Source organism: Hipposideros armiger, unplaced genomic scaffold (assembly GCF_001890085.2).
Source record: "Hipposideros armiger isolate ML-2016 unplaced genomic scaffold, ASM189008v1 scaffold_1340, whole genome shotgun sequence".
Taxonomy (NCBI): domain Eukaryota; kingdom Metazoa; phylum Chordata; class Mammalia; order Chiroptera; family Hipposideridae; genus Hipposideros; species Hipposideros armiger.
Window position 1 is genome coordinate 70096 of NW_017732690.1, and position 20358 is coordinate 90453.

The window sequence follows — 20358 nt, forward strand, 5'->3', positions numbered from 1 at the left end:
CTCTGGTCATTCTTCCTCCTCACCTCCAGCATACACTAAGCACTTCATATCCTCCTACCTATTTTTCCTGTTTTCTCTTTATCACCATTTAACATACTACCTATTTTATTTATCTTGTTTACTATCTATCTCCTCTATTAGAATGTAAGCTCCAGGAGCACAGAGATTTTTTTTTTTTCCTTTTCTTGACTGCTATATCCTCGACACCTAGAACAGTGCCTGGCACATATTAGATGCTGAATACATTACTGCATGAACATGGCTCAATGATCAAATAATATTAAAAGACACATAGTGAGAAGTATTACCCCAGAGCTGCCCCCTCCATTCAGTCCCCAAGTTTGACCCATCACCAGGCTTCTCTGCATCCTTCCAGAGTTATTTGTGCAGATGTAAAAAAATATAAAGATTAATCTCATCCTCTCCCCTTTTAACATAGCACCGTGTGCATACTGTTTTGTACTTTGCTTTTTTTCGCTGAACAATGTATCATGCAGATATACTGTATCTGTGTCTAGAGAACTTACTCATTCTTTTAGACAACTACATATTGCTCCTCTGTATAGATGAACCACAATTTAACCAGTTTCCTATTGATGGCCAGTGGAAATGCTTCAGACCCTTTCAAACAAGGCAACAGAGTTGTTGCAATAAATAACCGTCACATACATACATGTTCAAGTCATTCGTAGAATGAACTCCCAAAAGTGGCATTGCTGGATCAAAGTGTATATACATTATTAATTAAGATAAATATTACCAACTTGCAATTTAAGGAGTTTTATCAATTTATTCTTTATAAGAAGTATGAGAAAGTTCTGCAACAGTATTTTCAAACCGTTGGATTTTTGACAGTCTGATAGATGAAAAATAATATCTAAATGTCATTTAATTTCTGTTTCTCTACGTCATAGGTCAGCAAACTTTTTTTGTAAAGGGTCAGATAGCAAATATTTTCAGCTCTGCAAGCTGTATAGTCTCTGTTTTAACTATTCAACTCTGCAGTGTAGCATGAGGCAGACATAGACAAAACATAAATGAATGTGCTTGGCTCTGTGCCAATAATAAAACAGTAGTCGGGCAGGTTTGGCTTGGAAGCCATAGTGTGCCAACCCCTGCTTTAAATAAGCATCCTTTCATATGTTTAAATGCCATTTATATCTTTTTCTGTGAACTGTTTATATCTTTTGTCCATTTTCTTTATTGGTTGCTGTCCTTTTTCTTAATGCTCCTCCTAGGTGCTCTCTATATATTAGGTTTTTGGTTTTTTTGAAAGGTTTTTATTGGGGAATTGGGGGGATGGGAACAGTGCTGGGTAATTGGGGGAAGGGAAACAGACAAGTTGCTGTCCTTTTTGTTCTTCAGTCTAGTTGTGGAGGACGTTGCTTCACTGGCCCAAGTTGGCACCATCATTACGCTCTTCCTGGGTGAGGCAGATCAGTCGCCTGCTTCTGGACGGCCGCTCACTGTGGCTGCTGGCCGCTCACGCTGGCTGCTGGCCGCTCACGCTGGCTGCTGGCTACATAGGGTAGCCCATGGCAACCCACTGCCACAGGGGCTGCAGCCTATGCCGTCGCCGGCGACTCATGGCAGCCCAGCTCCAGGTTGAGCTGTTGTTCAGCATCTTAGCTGTAGAGGGCAGTGTCACTGGCCCTCATATGTGGGATCCGAACCGGGGCTCTCTGGCATCCCAAGCCAGTTCTTAACCATCGCGCCACTCGGCCGGCCCTATATTAGTTTTTTTTTGTCTCTGTTATATATTTCAAATATTTTTTCTAATTTGGCTTTTGACTTTGCTTACAGTAATTTTTTTTCAATGCAGAAGTTTTGGGGGATCAGTTTTTCATTATTATTTAACCAATATTTTTGCAAGTACAGTGGTGTTGATCGGGTAGTAGTAAGCCAGAAAATGAATCACTTTTCCTGAGATTGCCATGAATGAAGTGTCTCAGCAGCGAGGGAGTCTAACCCAGCTGATAGTCACAAATTTGGGGATTTTAGAAAGCACTGTAGTTTCTGTTTTATGTTATTCCCCTTTATACTGGGAATTCTGTGAGTGCTGAGAACCTTGATATCTCTAGCTCCGAAGGCATTGTAAATTTTTTGTGGAATAAATAAAGTAACCACTATTGACCTATAAAATTTGGGGGAAAAATTAGCAGTTGGAATGTCCTCTCCTTGAGAGGGTTTGATGAAAGTGATATTTTCGTACACAGCTAATGACAAGATTAATTAATGTACCACTTTTGAAAAGCCACTTTCAGTGTGTATCAAGAGGTATAAAAATATGTATCCTTTTGACACAGAGGTTCCTTTTCTGAGAATCCATGATAAGGCAGTAAATGAAAGAGAAATAAGCAAAAAAGGAAGGAAGTAGTGTTAAGCACAGAAGTATTTCTTCCATCATTATTTTTAATTAAAAAAAATGTGCAACAACCTAAATGTCCAAAGGTAGAAACCTTTTTATAACTTGTGATGCATTCACTAGATAGAATACTGTTTAGCCATTGTTAGGCAGATTGAGGGGAAGACAATAGACCAATAAAGAAAGATGTTACACATAGTATGACATATGTATCCTTGGAGGGAATGACAAATAGGTGGAGCACAGATGATTTTCAGGGCAGTGAAAATGCTCTGTGTGACACTATAATAATGGATACATGTCCTTATATATTTGTCCAAGTCCATAGAATATTCAACACCAAGAATGAACCCTAGCAAACTATGGACTTCAGGTGAGTATATTGTGTCAATGTAGGCTCATCAATTTAAACAAATGTACCACTCTGTCAGGCAGGGGGTGTTGATAATGAGAGAGACTATGAATGTGTGGGAGTGGGTAGTATATGGGAAATCTCTGTACCTTCCTCTTAATTTTGCTGTGAACCTAAAACTGCTCTAAAAAATAGTCTTCAAAACAGACAAAATGTATATCCAGATGAAAAATATATAAATTGCGTATATATTCTGACTATAACCAAGTAAATATAAATATTTACATATTTATATGAAAGAAAAAAGGAACAGGAGAAAACTCACCTCACTACACTGCATATTCAGGTTGTGAGATTATGGCGGTTTTATAAATTTTTTTCCATCCCTACTATTTGAATGTTGCACTTAAATAAATTTGCGTCAACCTAAATACCCAAAGGTAGGAAACTGTTTTTGTAATCTGTGGTGCATTCACGGGATAGAATAGTTTGTAGCCATTGTTAGGCTGATTGAGGGGAAGATGATGGACCAATGAAGAAAGATGTTACACCTTTTATGACATTGTAATATACATACACACGCATATTTATATGCACACTTGCATATATACGCATATATGCATCTATATACATATTTGTCCATGTATAATAAATTTATTAACTTGACTTTTAGAAATTGTGTATTCATGATTTAATTCAATAAACATTTGTGAGCTATGCACCATGAGCAAGGCACTGTGCTAGATGCTCTGGAAATCCGGTGACTCATAGATTCTGCCCTCAAATTTCTCACTGTCATGTAGGAAAGATAATGGTTACATAACAAATTATAATACAACTACATAAAGTGCTGCCTAAATTGGCAGGGCTAATTAATCATATTCTTCCTCCCTTCTAGACTCAAGGTGCTGGAAAAGCGTCAGTACAGTATCAACGTCTGCAGTGTTGAAGCCAGATCAGAGAATGGGTCAGGGCTTCTACCTAGCTCCCCTTGAGTCCTAGGACTATAGGACGGCAGGTCTGTCCCACTACAAGTGAAGAAAAGTGAAGAGAGTAGATTAGGATGTTGGTAGGGTGATGGAAGGCCTCTTCTGGGATGCTTATTGCTGCAGCTCAGAGGGCTAAGGGAAGATGAAAGAAGTGAAAGCAAAGGAACATATATCAGAGCCAGCCTGGTGGGGACAATGATTTTCCAATGCTCCTTATTCCTGAGGAAGAATGAGTCAGGGATGGGAGGGCAAAGAAGGAAACTTCCTCCAGCATTTCACAGAAGGCAGAAGTGTTAGTGGGAGTCTTTGCTTTTCTGTGAGGAGGGGCAGATCCCCTAACGAGACATCCTTGCAGTGCTTTAAGATTTCAGAGAAGAGATTATGCTGAATACTCCTTTATTCCACACAAGCCCCGTTACTATCTTTAAGGCCTATTTTTATTTTATTTTTATTTAAGATTTTATTGGGGAATTGGAGGAGGGGAACAGACAAGTTTTTTTGTTCTTTAGTCTAGTTGTGGAGGACGTCGCTTCACTGGCCCATGTTGGTATCATCATTACGCTCTTCCCCCGTGAGGCAGTCGCTTACCGGCCTCTGGACGGCCGCTCACAGCAACTCACGGCAGCTCACTCGGCTGCCAGCCACTCACGCTGTCTGCCAGCCACTCATGGTAGCTCACAGCAGCCCACTGCAGCAGGGGCTGCAGCCTATGCTGTTGCTGGCGACTCATGGTAGCCCAGCTCCAGGTTGAGCTGTTTTCACCATCTTAGCTGTAGAGGGCACAGCATCACTGGCCCTCATGTGGGATCCGAACTGAGGCCCTGCTGCTCAGAGCTGGTGTCCCAAGCCAATTCTTTTTTTTTTTTTTTTTTAAGATTTTATTGGGGAATTAGGGGGAGGGGAACAGTGTTGGGGAATTGGGGAAGGGGATCAGCCAAGTTGTTCTTCAATCTTCATTGTGGAGGGCGCCAGTCACCATCTGGCTGCCCGTTGGCAGCTAGTGGCCTCTAAGCTCAGTTGCAGGTGGCATAGCTACTATGCCATGCAGGAGTCGAACTTGGCAGCCTTGTTATTAAGAGTGCATGCTCTATCCACCGAGCCATCCGGGTGGCAGCTCAGCTCAAGGTGCTGAGTTCAGTCTTAGTTGCGGGTGGGCATAGCCCACCATCGAACAGGCAATCTTGTTACACCAGCTGAGCCATCCTGCCACCTGTTGGCAGCTCAGCGACAGCTCAGCTCGGACGCAGTGTCACTGGCCAATGTAGGAATCAAACTGGCGGCCCTGTTGCTCAGAGCTCATGCTCTTAACCAACTGAGCCACTCGGCTGGCACCCCCAAGCCAACTCTTAATCAACGCGCCACGTGGCTGGCCCCAAGGCCTATTTTTAAAACTTTTTCCTTTTCATTGAAGGGACTGCAAGCTTTGGGGCCAACTAGTCCAGGCAGGAGAAAGGTTCCATATGCATGGAGACCAGCTGACCTGCTCTTCGGTCCTGCAGAATCTGCTGGGCATGATCTGACCTCCAAGGGTGCAAATGAAATTAGCCCCGGACCTCCACATAGGGCCTCTTCCTGCCCAGGAAAACAATGACCCTGCAGGAAGCAAGATACAGCAATACACTTATTTTTATTTATTGAGGGAAAACAACCGACAATAGCCCTCCCCCTTCTGCTTCCTGGGCAATTAACAGCTGTCTGGATCTGCTGGAGACCAGGGCGGATCATTGGCCAAGAGGAAATGACTGGAGCAGAGGAGAGAAAAAACAACCATGATAGAGCTACAGTTTTGATCTTTGCAGAAGCATTATGAAGAGGAACAGCACAAATTATATCAGCTCTGAAAATCGGCCCTGACTCACCTGCTCGGGACCTGGCGTGGCCCCGTAAACTCCCTTGCCATCTCTGCTTGCTTCTATGGGGCATCTTTGGGAATCTATGTCTGAGGCTCCTATAGGCAAAAGAGGATGTTTTCTGATCAGGTATCAGGACAGGGTGGACTAGTTAAGCTAGAGGGAGAATAGTGGTTCCCAAGACAGTTCAGTAACCATCTTCAGAGATAACCTGTGTGGGGGTGAGGGCAGGGTATGAGACACACTCACAGGGAAGGAAGGGTGGGATGAGAAAAGGAAGGAAGGAAAGAAGGGAAAGAGGGAGGAAAACAGGTAGACTAGATGGGTGGATGGGGGCAGGGGAGGGAGGGATAGGGTAAGAGAGAGAAAGAAAGAAAGAAAGAAAGAAGGGAGGGAGGAAGGAAGGAAGGAAAGAAGAGATTTGGGAATCTTTTTCTAGAAAGCCTTCTCAGATCCCCATATCTGAACTTAGCTTTTCCAATCACCTTTGTGTTTTTAGAGATTCCCCTTAATGCTTCTGCAGTAGTACTTAATTTTGGTAATAAAACAGGTGGTGTGTCAGCTTCCCTGCTGGGTTGTTGGGCTCCCTCAGTCCTCTCAGTGTTTGCTGAGTATCAACTGGACAGAGTTCACTTTCAGCCTTCTTCACTGCATTCATTCATTTATTTATTTTTATTACAATATAATTGACATATACCACTGTTGATTTCAGGTAACAATGTGTTAATGTGATACATTGATGTACTATAATATGATTACCATCATAGTGTTAGGCAACACCTCTTTCATGTTTACATAACTATTATCTCTTTTTTTGTGTGGTGATAACAATTAAAATCTAGTCTCTTAGAAACTTTAAAGTTTATAATACAATGTTGTTGTGTATAATCACTACACGGTGCATGAGAGCTCCAGGACTTATTTATCTACGAGTTGCAAATTTGTACTCTTAACATTTTGCCTATTCCTTAACCCCCAACCCCTGGTAACCAGCATTCTACTCTGTTTTTATGAGTTCAGTTTTTTTATGTTCCACATATTAGTGATATAATACAGTAGTTGTATTTGTTAATATATCTCAATTTTAGCATAATGCTCTTAAGTTCCATTGATATTATTGCAAATGACAGGATTTTCTTCTTTTTTTAATGACTGAATTTTCCATTGTATGTATGTGTGTGTGTGTATGTGTGTGTGTATACATATATATATATACACACACACACACATATATATATATGTGTGTGTGTGTGTGTGTGTGTGTGTGTGTGTGTGTGTGTATGGTTGTTGGAAAAGTCATGATGCATTTTTGCAACAAAAAACATAGAAAAAATACATTATGACTTTTCCGACAACCCAATATATGCACACACATATACAAATATATATCTCGTGTTCTCATTATCCATTCTTCTGTTGATGAACACTTCGATTGTTTCTCTGTCTTGGTTACTGTGAATAATGCTGCCATGAATATGGGAATGCAGATATCTCTTTCAGATAGTGATTTCATATCCTTCTTTGTCCAGATCATCTCAATAGGTGCATAAAAAGCATTTGACAAAATACAACATCCTTTCACAATAAAGCCTTGAACAAACAGGGTATAAAAGGAATGTACTGCCATATAGTAAAAGCCATAAATGAGAAACCCACAGCTAACATCACTCTCATTGGTGAAATATTGAAAGCTTTTCTGTAGCATACAAAAGCTCCACCCTTTTACTCCACCTTTATATTTTTGATGTCACAATTCACCTTTTTATATTGTGTACTTATTAACACATTATGGTAGTTATAGTTATTTTTAATACTCTTTTCCTTTAACCTTTATCCTATAGTTAAGTGGATAATACATCATCCTATTACAGAACTAGAGCTTTCTAAATCTGACTGTATACCGGGGGTGCCAAAAAACATGTATACAAGTGGACACTTCGGCCAATGTTGCTCAAGCAGTAGTTCGCCATAATCAGAAATGTCTGGGCACTGATGGTAACCACTTTGAACACCTCTTGTAATTGCAGAAGTCAAATGTGACTTGTATTCATCTTTTGTTATCAGTATATATTGAGTATTACAATTTTAATACAGTTTTCCTTCCTTAAAATGTGTATACTTTTTTTTGGCACCCTCTGTATTTATCTTCACCAGTGAGTTGTATATACTTTCATGTGTTTTCATGTCACTAGTTAGCATCCTTTCATTTTGGCTTGAAGAACTCCCTTCAGCACCTCTTGCAAGGCAAGTGATGAACTCCCTCAGCTTTTGTTTCTCTGGAACAGTCTTTCTTTCTCCTTCACATCTGAAGGATAACTTTGCCAGATAGAGTTATTTTGGCTGGCAGTTCTTTTTCTTTCAACACTTAAGATATGTCATTCCACCCACTCCTGGCTTGTAGAGTTTCTGCTGAGAAATCTGCTAGTAGCACAAAGGGGGTTCCTTTGGAGGATATAATATTTTCTCTGGCTGCTTTTAAGATTCTTTCCTTTTGATTTTTGACAGTTTCATTTTAATACATCTTGGAGAAGTCCTTTTTGCATTGAAATAAAAGGGTGATATACTAGCTTTGTGAACTTGAATGTCTAAGACTCCCCAGGTTTGGGAAATTCTCAGCTATTATTTCTTTAAATAAACATTCTCATCTCTTCCTCCTCATTCTCCTTCTGGAACCCTGATTATGCTAATATTTGTACATTTGATTAAATTCTAGATATGTAGGCTTTCTTCACTTTTTTTTCATTTTTTCTGTTTACCTCTAATTGGGTTATTTCAAAAATTCCTGTCATCTAGGTCACTTATTCTGTCTTCCATTTGGTCTATCCCAATTAAGATTCCCTCTACTGACCTTTTCATTTAATTCATTGAATTTTTCAGCTGCAGAATTTCTGTTTGGTTTTTATTTACTTATTTTCTATCTCTGCTAAATTTCTGATTTTGTTCATGTATTTTTTTCCTGATTTTGTTGAATTGTCTTTTGGGTTTTTTTTTTGTAGTTTATCATTTTCTCAAAACAGCTATTTTGTATTCATTATCCAGCATATTGCAAGATTTTGTGCTTTTAAGCTCACTTATTTGAAGGATTATTATCTTTTGGCAATGACTTTTTTTTTCTTTATGTTGCTTGTAGTTTTATTTTGCTGATTTTGCCTTTGATGGAGCAGACCCCTCCTCAAATTTGTACTAGTTGCCTTCAGATGGAGTAACTTGATCCTGTTATATCTGGGATTCTCTCTGATCTTGTATTTCTATACCTGCTCTGCATTTCTTGTTCCCTTTTGTGGCAGAATTCTTACATTTTTATGTCTTCTCTGGTTCTTAGAACTCACCTGGCTGGCTGCTGGAAAACTCTTCCTTGTTTCCCAGAAGGTGGAGCTATAGCTCAAGTTTCTGATTTTTCTCTTGCCCACAGATCCTGGTTTGTTTTTCTGATGGCACTCCATTTACCCAACTCACTCTTCTGCCAACCTTAGAGCTCATACAAGGAGCCACTGCAGAGTTGGGGGTGGTGTGAGTTTATCACTTGGGGCTTTGGGGGTGCCCACTAGCTAGTGGGTAGATCCTTGGCTGAGGTCCTCTCAGAGGTTTGTGGGTGAAGTCAGCAGGAATCATGTCACTTTAATGCCTCTTGATTTCCTTATCTGCCTCTTTCTCAATATCCTCCCTACCTCCAGTGGTGGCGGTCCCGCTTCAGCACTCTGGGTGTTACTGGAGAGAAATGGGCTCATCCTGAAGCATCCAGCACAGCTGGGGTAGCCGGGCACTCACACACTGCTCTCCTTTCCCCCTGTGGAGAGATCACCACAGGATAGTTCCGTCCTCTGCTGTGTCACCTTGGGGGAAGAGGCAATGCTGGCAGTTTCTCTTTCCTTTTCTGCTGAATCCCAACTCGTTTTGTATGTTTGCTCCAATGGTGTGCTGGAATCTCTACTCTGGAGGGATGGATTTACAAATTCTCTTTCTTCTGTGGGCATCTGCCCAAGTCAGCACTCTAGTTTTTTCCCCAACTGCTCTGGGAAGGTTTGGGGCAGGTTCTCTCTCTGCCTATTATCAGATGAACAGGTGGGCGAGACTCCTCCCAGGTCCCTTGGCATATGTTGTTGGATCATACAACTTCCACAGGGATGCTTTTGTTTATGGATGGGTGCCTAATTAATTGTTTAAAAAAAGGGTGGGATAAGAGGTGGGGATATCTAACATGCCGTGATGCTAATGTCACTCCCTTTCACAGTATTTACATTGTATGTTGATTACTCTTTTATTGACTATTCATGTTTTCTCTTTTCTTTTCTACTCTTCTCCTTGTACCTATGACTTACATTTATTCACATCCCTGTAATACTGGTGGGGGTTTCAGAGAGAAGACGGGATCATAAGCATATGCATTCAATATGTTATGTTTAGACCGATAGAGACTTTTTGAGTATAATTTAGAATACATTGTACTTCAAAATGCCTATGCCCTTTGATGTAGCTGTTCTATTTCTAGATAACTAACCTGTAGAAATAATTCTGGTGTGCATAAAGAGATGGATACAAGGACACAAGGACATTGACTCTAGCATTGATCATAATAGTGAAAAATTGGAAGCAATTTATAGGCTATCAATAAAGAAATGATTGAATAAACTTTGATAGGTTTATGCTACAGAACACTATGCAGCAGGCAAAAAGAATGCTGTTGACATATCTGGAAATCTCTCTAAGAAATATTCTTAAATTTGAAAAACAAATATGTGTCATATCTGATCCCACTTATATCCTTTAAAAACCCACAAAACAATGAGTATTTTAATTCATACTTATCAGTGAATATAGATTATGGAAAACTAAATTGTTCATGTCAATCGTGGGTCCTGTCAGATTGACAATGCCCTGTGACTCAAAGCTAGGCATGTCACCATGTTCTCACGCTTACCTACAAAGAGAAAGCTGTTCACCCAAAGGCTTCCATTCTACTGAGTACATCATACAGAGATCATCACAGGGCCCACTAAGCCTATTCCTCATCAACAGAATGATTGTTTTTTCTCACCAAGAAAGAGCTCAAATTCCTTACCCACAAATTAACTTGATGAGGTCATTTCAAAATGCCTACCTTGGCTTTCAATCTGTGATTGTATAAATTATCTATTGCTGCATAGCTAATTACTTCAAAACTTAGTGACTTAAAACAATATACATTTATTATCTCTCAGTTTCTGTGGGTAGGGAATCTGGGTTTGGCTTGGCTGGGTTTTCTGATTCAAGGTCACCCACAAGGTTGCTTCAAGGCCAGGGCTCTGGTCAGCTCAAGGCTTCACCAGGGAATGATTGACTTCTAAGCTCAATGACATGGCTATTGGCATGATTCAGTTCTTTGCAGGCTGTTAAGCACAGGCCACGCTCAGTTCCTTGCTATGTGGGCCTCTCTGCGATGTAAAGCCAGCTCACAACATGGCAGCTGGCTTCATCATAGCAAGCAACTGAGAAAAGCTAGAATGAACATGAGCAAGTTGGAAGCCAGTCTTATGTCCCCTAACCTTGGACCTCTCCATCACTTTTGCCACATTCCATTTGTTAGAAGCAAGTCACTGGGTCCAGCCCTCAAGGGGAAGGGCTTGCATAAGAGTGAATACCAGGACTTGGGGGCTTCTTAGAAGCTGCCTACATTTGTTAACAAGGCCTGTGATAGTATATTTAGAATAAAAGAGACCATTGTCCTTGGTTTTATTTATAAATTTGTCATGAAGAAGAAGGAGAAGGAGAAGGGAAAGGGGAAAGGGAAGGGGAAGGGGGAGAAGGAGAAGAAGAAGCTGCCTACAACTGTGGTTAAAAGTTTATTCAAGGAGTTGTGGGTACAAATTCAGAAGCAAAGATTTTTCTAGTATAGGCAAAAATAGGCTTTAGACAGATGCATCTCGTAATCAGGTGACATGTAAGCATAGTTGCTTGCTTATAATAGGTGCTATTTTTCTTTTAACTTTGGATTTTGAAATAATTTCAAATTTAAAGTTGAGAGAATAGTAGAGGAATCCCATACATCCTTTACCCAGATTTGCCATTTGTGAATAGTTACATTTTTTAATACATTCTGCAGTTTGTCACATGGGAAGGCACTATTTGTAACCATCAACGCTTTGGGGTCTGGTGAGAGAGGTCCAGGTAGGCTGGAGTCATAGTCTCTCTCTGCATATGGAGTTGTCCTCTCTCAAATGCTCTCTTTTGCCTCCTCCTCCAGAAAACCCTGAGCGAGCAGCTCTGTACTTTGTTTCTGGCGTGTGCATCGGGCTGGTCCTCACCCTGGCTGCCCTGGTGATGAGGATCTCTTGCCACACGGATTGCCGGCGGCGTCCCCGGAAGAAGTACCTGCAGGACCAAGACAGCAGCAGCGACAGCAGCGACAGCGAGGATGGCAGCTCGGACACAGCATCTGACATCTCTGTCCGGAGACACCGCCGCTTCGAGAGGAGTTTGAATAAGAACGTGTTCACATCTGCAGAGGAGCTGGAGCGCGCGCAGCGTCTGGAGGAGCGGGAGCGCATCATCAGGGAGATCTGGATGAATGGCCAGCCAGAGGTGCCGGGGACCAGGAGCCTGAACCGCTACTATTAGGGGCAGGACTGCTGGAAGGCCCCCGGAAGGGAGAGGGGCCTCAGGGAGGGTCGGCACAGAGAGCTGAACGCAGTTCTGCTAAGGTTACTGCTGGCTCCTCTGATAAGCAGAACCACCCCCGTTGTCTCCTTTGTGATGAAATTTATGGAGCAGTAGAAAAACCCAGTTGGTTCATCATCCTTTCCAGGCCTTGGAATGGTGCTGAAAAACCCTCTCCCACCATGTGGATGGAGAGTAGAGAAACAGGACTATGGTTTCTCTTGATTTCTGAGGATCTCAGAGTTTCTACAGACTTCATTGCTATGTGTTATTCCTTTACAAAAGGAAAGGTGGTCATAGCGTGAGGGCGGCTAGGAACAGCAGGGTGAACTTAACCCAGTAAATGCAATTTTCTAAGTGACTCCATGCTGTGGAAGTGGTTCTGATCCAAATAGCATGAGCCATGCTTATTATTTAAGGCTGATTTTTAAAAATCTTGTGTTGCAATGGCAACCTCGTCCATTTGAACTGGCACCTCAGGGATTAAAATCCAATTTTTAATATAGTTCCCACCTCATTCATGAAAATGAATAGAATTAATGTATTATGGGAGATGTGTCAGTGAACTAGACAATGACAGTAACCTCAAAGGATGAAGGGTTTTATTTTAAATAGTTTATAAGATATCTATTAATATGCATGTTTGAACATGCTGCATAAGAATAAAAGCTGTGTTTTTTTTCCCTTTTGGAGACAAGAAAATTTTGTTATGACTCTAGATAATCATGATTTCAAACATTTTGTTTAAAAAAGAAAAATCCAAGTTTGGATTGCCTAGAAAAGAATGGGAATGGGAGGTGAGGAATAAAGCCAAAATTAGGATGGGATAAAAAAATAAATGTTGCATAAAATCTTTTTTGTTTCATGTCTGTCTCTCTGGTTACCATAAACAGCAGCCCTTTTATATATGTGCACTTGGCCTTTTGTCAGGACTTTCAAATAATTGGAGAATTGGAAGAGGAAAAACTGGGGAATGGAGAAATGGCCCTGGTGTGACTAGGGACTTTTCATTTTCTTTATGTTGTATGTTATGGTCATAGTACAGCTGAGTGATTGTTAAGCAGATAGAAAAATAGAAGACTTACCCAAAGCTAGAAATAATATGGTGGCCCCATATGGAGAGGGGAAGTTGGTAGGGAAGGAAGAGAGAGAAACAGGGCTGCACCACATTTAGAAATGGGTTACAGAGGAGGAAGCAGCCTCCAGCCTAATAGGACAGAAATAGTGAGTTTTATCTGTCAGCTCCCTTCTCTTAGCCTGTCCGGATACTCCAGAGCCTGCCTACTGGGAGGGTCTCCCTGTCCACTGGCTTTGACACCATGGGTGAGAGGATGGCCGGGAGATGGCTGGGGTCTCTACTACTTTAGCAACCTACTCCCTCAGATAGGGGCTTGGAGGACTGTTTTAAGATGTGAACAATCACAAATCTCTACTTGCCAAGGGGGCAATACAGTTTGCTTGAAACCCCCACCGGCTGGCCTCACCTTTTGGGGCAGACTCATTGACTGTAATAACTGCCAAAAATCTTGTTAAATCAGCGTCTCTGAATCTGGGTTCCCACCCTTGTGGTTTCAGTCCCTTGACAGCAATTCAGGAATCATCCCACTCCCCTGGGCTTTAGATGAATACTGTCTATCTTGGTCTCTGTTTCTTTGAAAAATGAAACTTCAGGGAGCTGCCTTCATCCATCCCCAGGATGCATCCAAAGCAGGCAACAGGGAGGGATTTGATCCCCATGGCGGGGACTATGGGACTGCAGTGGGGGAGGTGTTTGGGAAGGTTCTGGGACACGCTGCTTTCCCAATTCTCATTCCAATATCCCAATACCTTTCTACCAAGTTCATGAAGTTCCCATTTTTAGGGTGGTGAGGGCTTTGCCTGAGGCACAAAATACAGTAGGTAACAGTTTAACCCAGTGCTTCACTTCCATATACCAAGGATTCTAGCTTTTCAGCCAAAGATAGGAACACCTCCAATGTTACCTTCTCTATCTTGACTCAAGCAGTTTCACATTTTAGGTAACTCTGCAGGATGTGCCATTTTTTATGGAAAATCCACTGGAAGTGGCTTAGATGAGCCCCAAGTTTGGATGGAGTGGGGTTTCAGGAATCACAAGGACAAAGCAAATGGTGTTAGCAGGGTTGATGGAGATTCCAATATGGGGCCCACCTGCGTCTGCACATAGGGTGCAAGGGAGGGTTCAACAAAGGAACAAAGGCTTCTGCCAGCACTTCTGTCTGAGAGAAAGGTGCTTCTCCACCTTGAAAGGTGCCCTCACCCTGAAGCCAGTTCATTCCCATATGTCCCTGATGCCTTTTGAGCAGCTACTCTAGCACTAAAGCTCAGGGCGAGTAAGCCCGTCAGCGAGTAAGTCTATCTATGTGTGCACCTTTTAAAATGAATGCCTGGGACTCCAGAAGCCCTCCATGTCACTCAGCCACAACCTCCTCTGGTTTTCACAGCCAGAAGGTGTGGGGACTTCTCTTCCCAGCACTGGAAACTTGGGCGGGGAGCCTGGTGTGGGGCTGTAACACCTCACTCCTCAGGACAGGATCTCTGCAACCAAGGTATCCCTCCCAAATTTTAACCACCATATATGGGTGTGGGGCCAGCCCTTTTTGCATCTTTGCCCCTTTTATCAGTCTCTACATAGCTTCTTTATATCCTTAGTTATAGGACTTACGTTCAGCTAGACTTCAAATGGTTCTCAGTGATTGCTCTTAGTTCAGTTGTCATTTTGATGTGGTCGTGAGAGGAGGCAAGCACAGTGTTTTTCTACTCTGCCATCTTGACCGGTTATGCCACTAAGTTTTGAGAGGTGGTTTGTTACACAGTACATCACTGTACAATTCTTCAAACTGCATTCACTTTCTCCCACACCTACTGCTGTATCTATGTTTTTTATAGGCATATATTTCTTTGTCAGTTCATGACAAAACAAGTTACAGGGTTGCCCAAGTCAGAAGCCTGGGACTGATTCCAGGTTTTTTATTTTCCTTTAAACCTCACATATAACTAAGTTAACAAATCTTCCCAATTTTAAGTTATCTATATTTCTTGCATCAGTCTTTCTTTTACAACCTAGTTCAAGCCCTTATTATCTGGACAACTGTAAAAACCTTCAAACTGTTCTCCAAGTGTTGCCTCCCTCAGCGTCATCCTGAATATTGATACTACAGTGATTTCTATTAAATGTGTAGCTCTCCATGTGTCTATCTCTCTTTTAAACCCCTAGTTTCTCCTGTTGCTTATTTAAAATGTCCAAATGCCTCTAAAGAGCATGCCAGCTCCCCATGAAGGGCCCCGAAGCTTCATGACTCTTGCCCCTCTGTGCCCATTTTTCACTCAAACAATATTCAATTGCTTATGGTCCTCTTCCACACAGAATGATCTATTCATATCGTTGCTTTGCCTAAAATATCTTTTCTCCAATCTCTTTCTCCCCCTCTTCTACTCACCCTAAAGGCTCAGCACAAGAGTTTCAGACTTCCACGCCTTCTCCAGGCTGCGCTACATATCATCCTCTAAGTTTTCACATATCCTGTGCTTGCTATGATCATTGCTTTCATTACCTTGTTGTGAAATTATCCATCTGTGCCTCAAAGGCAGGGAATCTATTATGTTTATCTTGGGTCCCAGCAGGATGCACAGAGCTTGTCACATCATATGCTTTCAGCAACTATTTATTGAACTGTAGTAAAGACTATGGTGTATTCACCAAACACTCTTTCTTCTGCCTCTTGGGCACATAAATGGACTGCATTTCCCAGTCTCCCTTGTAGTTTGATGTGGCCATGTGATCAAGTTCTGCCCAATGGACTGTAGCAGGCTTCCCTAAATGATATTTGTATTTTGAATTTGCCTTCCACATGACCCCCTATACTCCCTTTCTCCCTATGTGCTGATTTGGTGCACTAGATCAAGCAGAGAATTCTGTGGCTTAAGGGGATGGTGGAACCATAAAATAGAAAGACCCTGGGCTTCAAATGGCCACACAAAAGACCACCCACTGACCAGGAACTTGTACATTGTGCTTTGTGTGAGTAGAGAAATGTTGATGAAATTAATTCCTGGAGGACTCTTTGAGTCGCTGGTTCCAACTCTCTGTTTCTAGATAGGCTTACTCCTAACTCATTCTTCATGAGTAAAATTGATCCTAAATCTTTAGAGGGAATTCTATAGGTCAGAATAACACTCTTATTTTGGGAACCATTTTCCTTTACTACTTCTAAGTTCCTTTTTTTTTTTAATCTAATATACATATATATTGTGAAAGAATGACCACAATAAGATTAGTTGACACATCCTTCATTCACATTTACAATCTACTATCTTAGCAAATTTCAAGTATACAACACAGAATTGTTAACTATAGTCACCATGTTGTACATCAGATATGCAGATGAATATAAGATATTTATCTTATAACGGAAATTTTGTACTTTGACCAACATCTCCCCATTTTTCCCACCCCAAGCCCTAGGAACCACAAATCCACTCTATTTCTATGAGTTCAACTTTTTTGGATTACAAATATAAGTGAGATTATGCAGTATTTCTATTTCTCTGTCTGACTTATTTCTTAGCATAATGCCTTCAAAGTTTACCCATTGTTGTCACAAATGGCAGGAATTCCTTTGCATGGCTGAGCAATATTCCATAGTATATGCCACATCTTCTTTATCCATCAGTGGATGCTTAGGTTAATTCCATGTCTTTGCTATTGTTAATAATGCCGCAATGAACATGCAGGTACAGATATATCTTTAAGATAGTGACTTCATTTCCTTTGGGTATATACCCAGAAGTGGAATTGCTAGAGCGTATGGTAGTTCTATTTTTAACTGTTTAAGGAACCTCCATACTGTTTTCCAAAGTGGCTATACAAGGTTCTATTCCCATTGACAGTGCACAGGTTTTCCTTTCTCCATATTCTCATCAACACTTATCTCTTGTCATTTTAATAATAGTCATTCTAACGGTGTGAGATGACATCTTATTGTGGTTTGGATTTGCATTTTCCTGATGATTAGTGATGCTGGACATCTTTTTCAGGTAACTGTGGCCATCTGTATATCCTTGGGAAAGAAAATGTCTATTCAAGTCCTCTGTACATTTTAAAATCAGATTATTTATTTGTTTGTTTGTTATTGAATTATATGAGTATTTTAGATATTTTAGACATTAACCCCTTATCAGTTATATGATTTGTAAATATTTTTTCCCATTCCATAGGTTGTCTTTTTATTTTGTTGATTGTTTTTTCTGTGTAGAAGCTTTTAGTTTGATGTATGTAGTCCCACTTGTTTCTTTTGTATTTTGTTGCTTGTGCTTTTAGTGTCAAATCCAAAAACTCATTGTCAAAACCAGTGCCAAGAAGCTTTCCCCTATGTTTTCTTCTAAGAGTTTTACCATTTCAGGTCTTACATTTAAGTCTTTAATCTTGAGTTGATTTTTGTGAATGGTATAAGATAGGGGTCCAATTTCATTCTTTTGCATGTGAACATCCAATTTAACCAACACCATTAATTGAAGAGACTGTCCTTTCCCTATTGAGTATTCTTGACTCCCTTGTGAAATATCACTTAATCAAATATGCCTGGGTTCATTTCTAGGCTCTTGATTCCATTCCATTGGCCAGTACCATACTGTTCCAATTACTATAGCTTTGTAATATAATTTGAAACCAAGAAGTGTGATGCCTCCAGCTTTGATTTTCTTGCCCAAACTTGCTTTGGCTATTTGGGGTCTTTTGTGGTTACATATGAATTTTAGGATTTTTTTTTTTAAGATTTTATTGGGGAATTGGGGGAGGGGAAAAGCGCTGGGAATTGGAGGAAGGGGAACAGACAAGTTGCTGTTGTTTTGTTCTTCAGTCTAGTTGTGGAGGATGTTGCTTCACTGGCCCAAGCTGGCACCATCATTGTGCTCTTCCCGGGTGAGGCAGATCAGTCGCCGGCTTCTGGACGGCCGCTCACTGCGGCTGCTGGCCGCTCACGCTGGCTGCTGGCTACACATGGTAGCTTATGACAGCCCACTGCAGCAGGGGACTGCAGCCTACGCTGTCGCCGGCGACTCACGGCAGCCCAGCTCCAGGTTGAGCTGTTGTTCAGCATCTTAGCTGTGGAGGGCAGTGTCACTGGACCTCATATGTGGGATCCGAACCGGGGCCCTCTGGCATCCCAAGCCAGTTCTTAACCATCGCGCCACTCGGCCGGCCCGAATTTTAGGATTTTTTTTTCTATTTCTGTGAAAAATGTCTTTGGAATTTTGATTAAGATTGCATTGAATTTATAGATGGTTTTGGGTAGTATGGACATTTTAACAATGTTAATTTTTCCAATCTATGAACACAGGCTATTTTATTTTTTCATTTGTTGCTTCAGTTTCTTTCATCAAAGTCTTATTAGTTTTTCATGAGCAGATTTTTCACTTTCTTGGGTACATTTGTTCCTAAATTTTTATTGCTTTTGATAAAATTCACTAATGTAAATGGTATCATTTTCTTTTTTTCTTTTTCAGATAGTTAGTTGTTAGTGTATAGAAATACAATGGATTTTTGTATTTTGATTTTGTGTCCTGCAACATTACTGAATTTATTATTTCTAACAGTTTCTTTGTGAAGTCTTTAGGGTTTTCTATAAGATTATGTCATCTGCAGAGATAATTTTACTTCTTCCATTTCTATTTGGATGTCTTTTTATTCCTTTTTCTTTTCTAATTTCTCTGGCTAGAACTTCTAGTACTGTGTTGAATAAGAGTAGTGAAAGGAGCATTCTTTTCTTGTTCCTGATCTTAGAGGAAAGGTTTTCAACCTTTCAACAATGAGTATGATATCAGCTGTGGGTTTGTCATATATGGCCTTTATTATGTGTTTGTTGAGAATTTTTGTCACGAAAGGATAGTTTTAAGCTCTTATGCTTCTTGGAGTTACTTTATGGTCATCAAGGATATTCATCTCTCTCCCTTTTCAATAATTCATAACAGATTCAAAGCTGACATGTTCCTTGCCTTTTCTCTCTTCATGCTAAAAATTTTCAAAGTTATTTATATGTTTCTCATGGTACTTCTTCCCCTTCATTCTAATATTTTATTTGCATGTAAACATTTCTTGTATCCACTTTGTTGAAGTAAAATGGGTCAGGCAATACTTCCTGCCTTTTGTCACAGCTTTCACAGAAGCTTCATCATCATTCTTATCAAAGGGGTAGTTCTAGCAGATAAAAGCAGTTAAACTTACTCTTCTAATCAGCCTGGAGCAGAGGAAAATTCGCCTCTTTTTTCAATGCCTTTCCTCATCTTCTCAACCTATTTTTAGACTGCACAAATTGAAAAATGGACTCCTCTTGAAAATTGGGATCAGAAAAGGGATGTCAATTTTCTTATTGTTTATCAGTTCAAATCAGTCTTTACAGATCAGGATACATTTTTTCCTTACCCTAAATATTAGACTTAACACTAAAAAATATATAACATCAGAAGTATCAACCTGCAAGGTGGTAGTCTCTTTAAGTCTTCTTGAAAATCTGCATCATGACTTCACTTTATCATTAATTGTTGATTTAAAAATTCATGAGGGCCCAGCTGAGTGGCACATTGGTTAAGAGCTGGCTTGGTACTCCAGCTCTAAGCAGCAGGGCCCCAGTTCAGATCCCACATGAGGGCCAGTGACGCTGCACCCTGTACAGCTAAGATGGTGAACAACAGCTCGACCTGGAGCTGGGCTGCTGTGAGTCATGGGTGACAGCGTAGGCTGCAGTGGGGCTGACTAGCAGAGGGCGTGAGCTTTCTTGAGCTTCCATGAGCCCCCGTGAGCAGCTGTCCAATGGCGACTGCCTCAGCCGGGAAGAACGCAATGATAATACCAACATGGGCCAGTAAAGCAATGTCCTCCACAACTAGACTGAAGAACAAAAGGACAGCAACTTGTCTGTTCCCCTCCCAATTCCCCAATAAAATCTTTAAAAAAGAATTCATGAATATTTTTAAGTTTTGAATTAATAAAGTAACACAAAGACTCAGGCCATCGGAGACAGAGCCTATTACATTGTGCTGTTCTACAGAGCCCCAAAGCCTTAATTATTTGTGACAAAGATGATTTTAAGTTTATGAAGGTCTACTTTCATTTATTCTTTACTGTTAACCATTTCCTTGTCTCTTTCAACTTTA

General features: G+C 40.8%; 1 protein-coding gene across 5 annotated transcripts in view; it reads left to right on the forward strand.

Moving 5' to 3' along the window:
* Positions 1 to 13042, forward strand: part of EVA1A (eva-1 homolog A, regulator of programmed cell death) — a 50508-nt gene extending 37466 nt beyond the window's left edge. For all 5 annotated transcript variants that reach the window (XM_019633529.1, XM_019633528.1, XM_019633527.1 and 2 more), the window contains one exon: positions 11777 to 13042. In XM_019633529.1, the coding sequence (XP_019489074.1) occupies positions 11777 to 12150 (374 nt within the window). In that variant the 3' untranslated portion in view covers positions 12151 to 13042. The remainder of the gene's footprint in view (positions 1 to 11776) is intronic.
* Positions 13043 to 20358: the final 7316 nt, after the last annotated feature.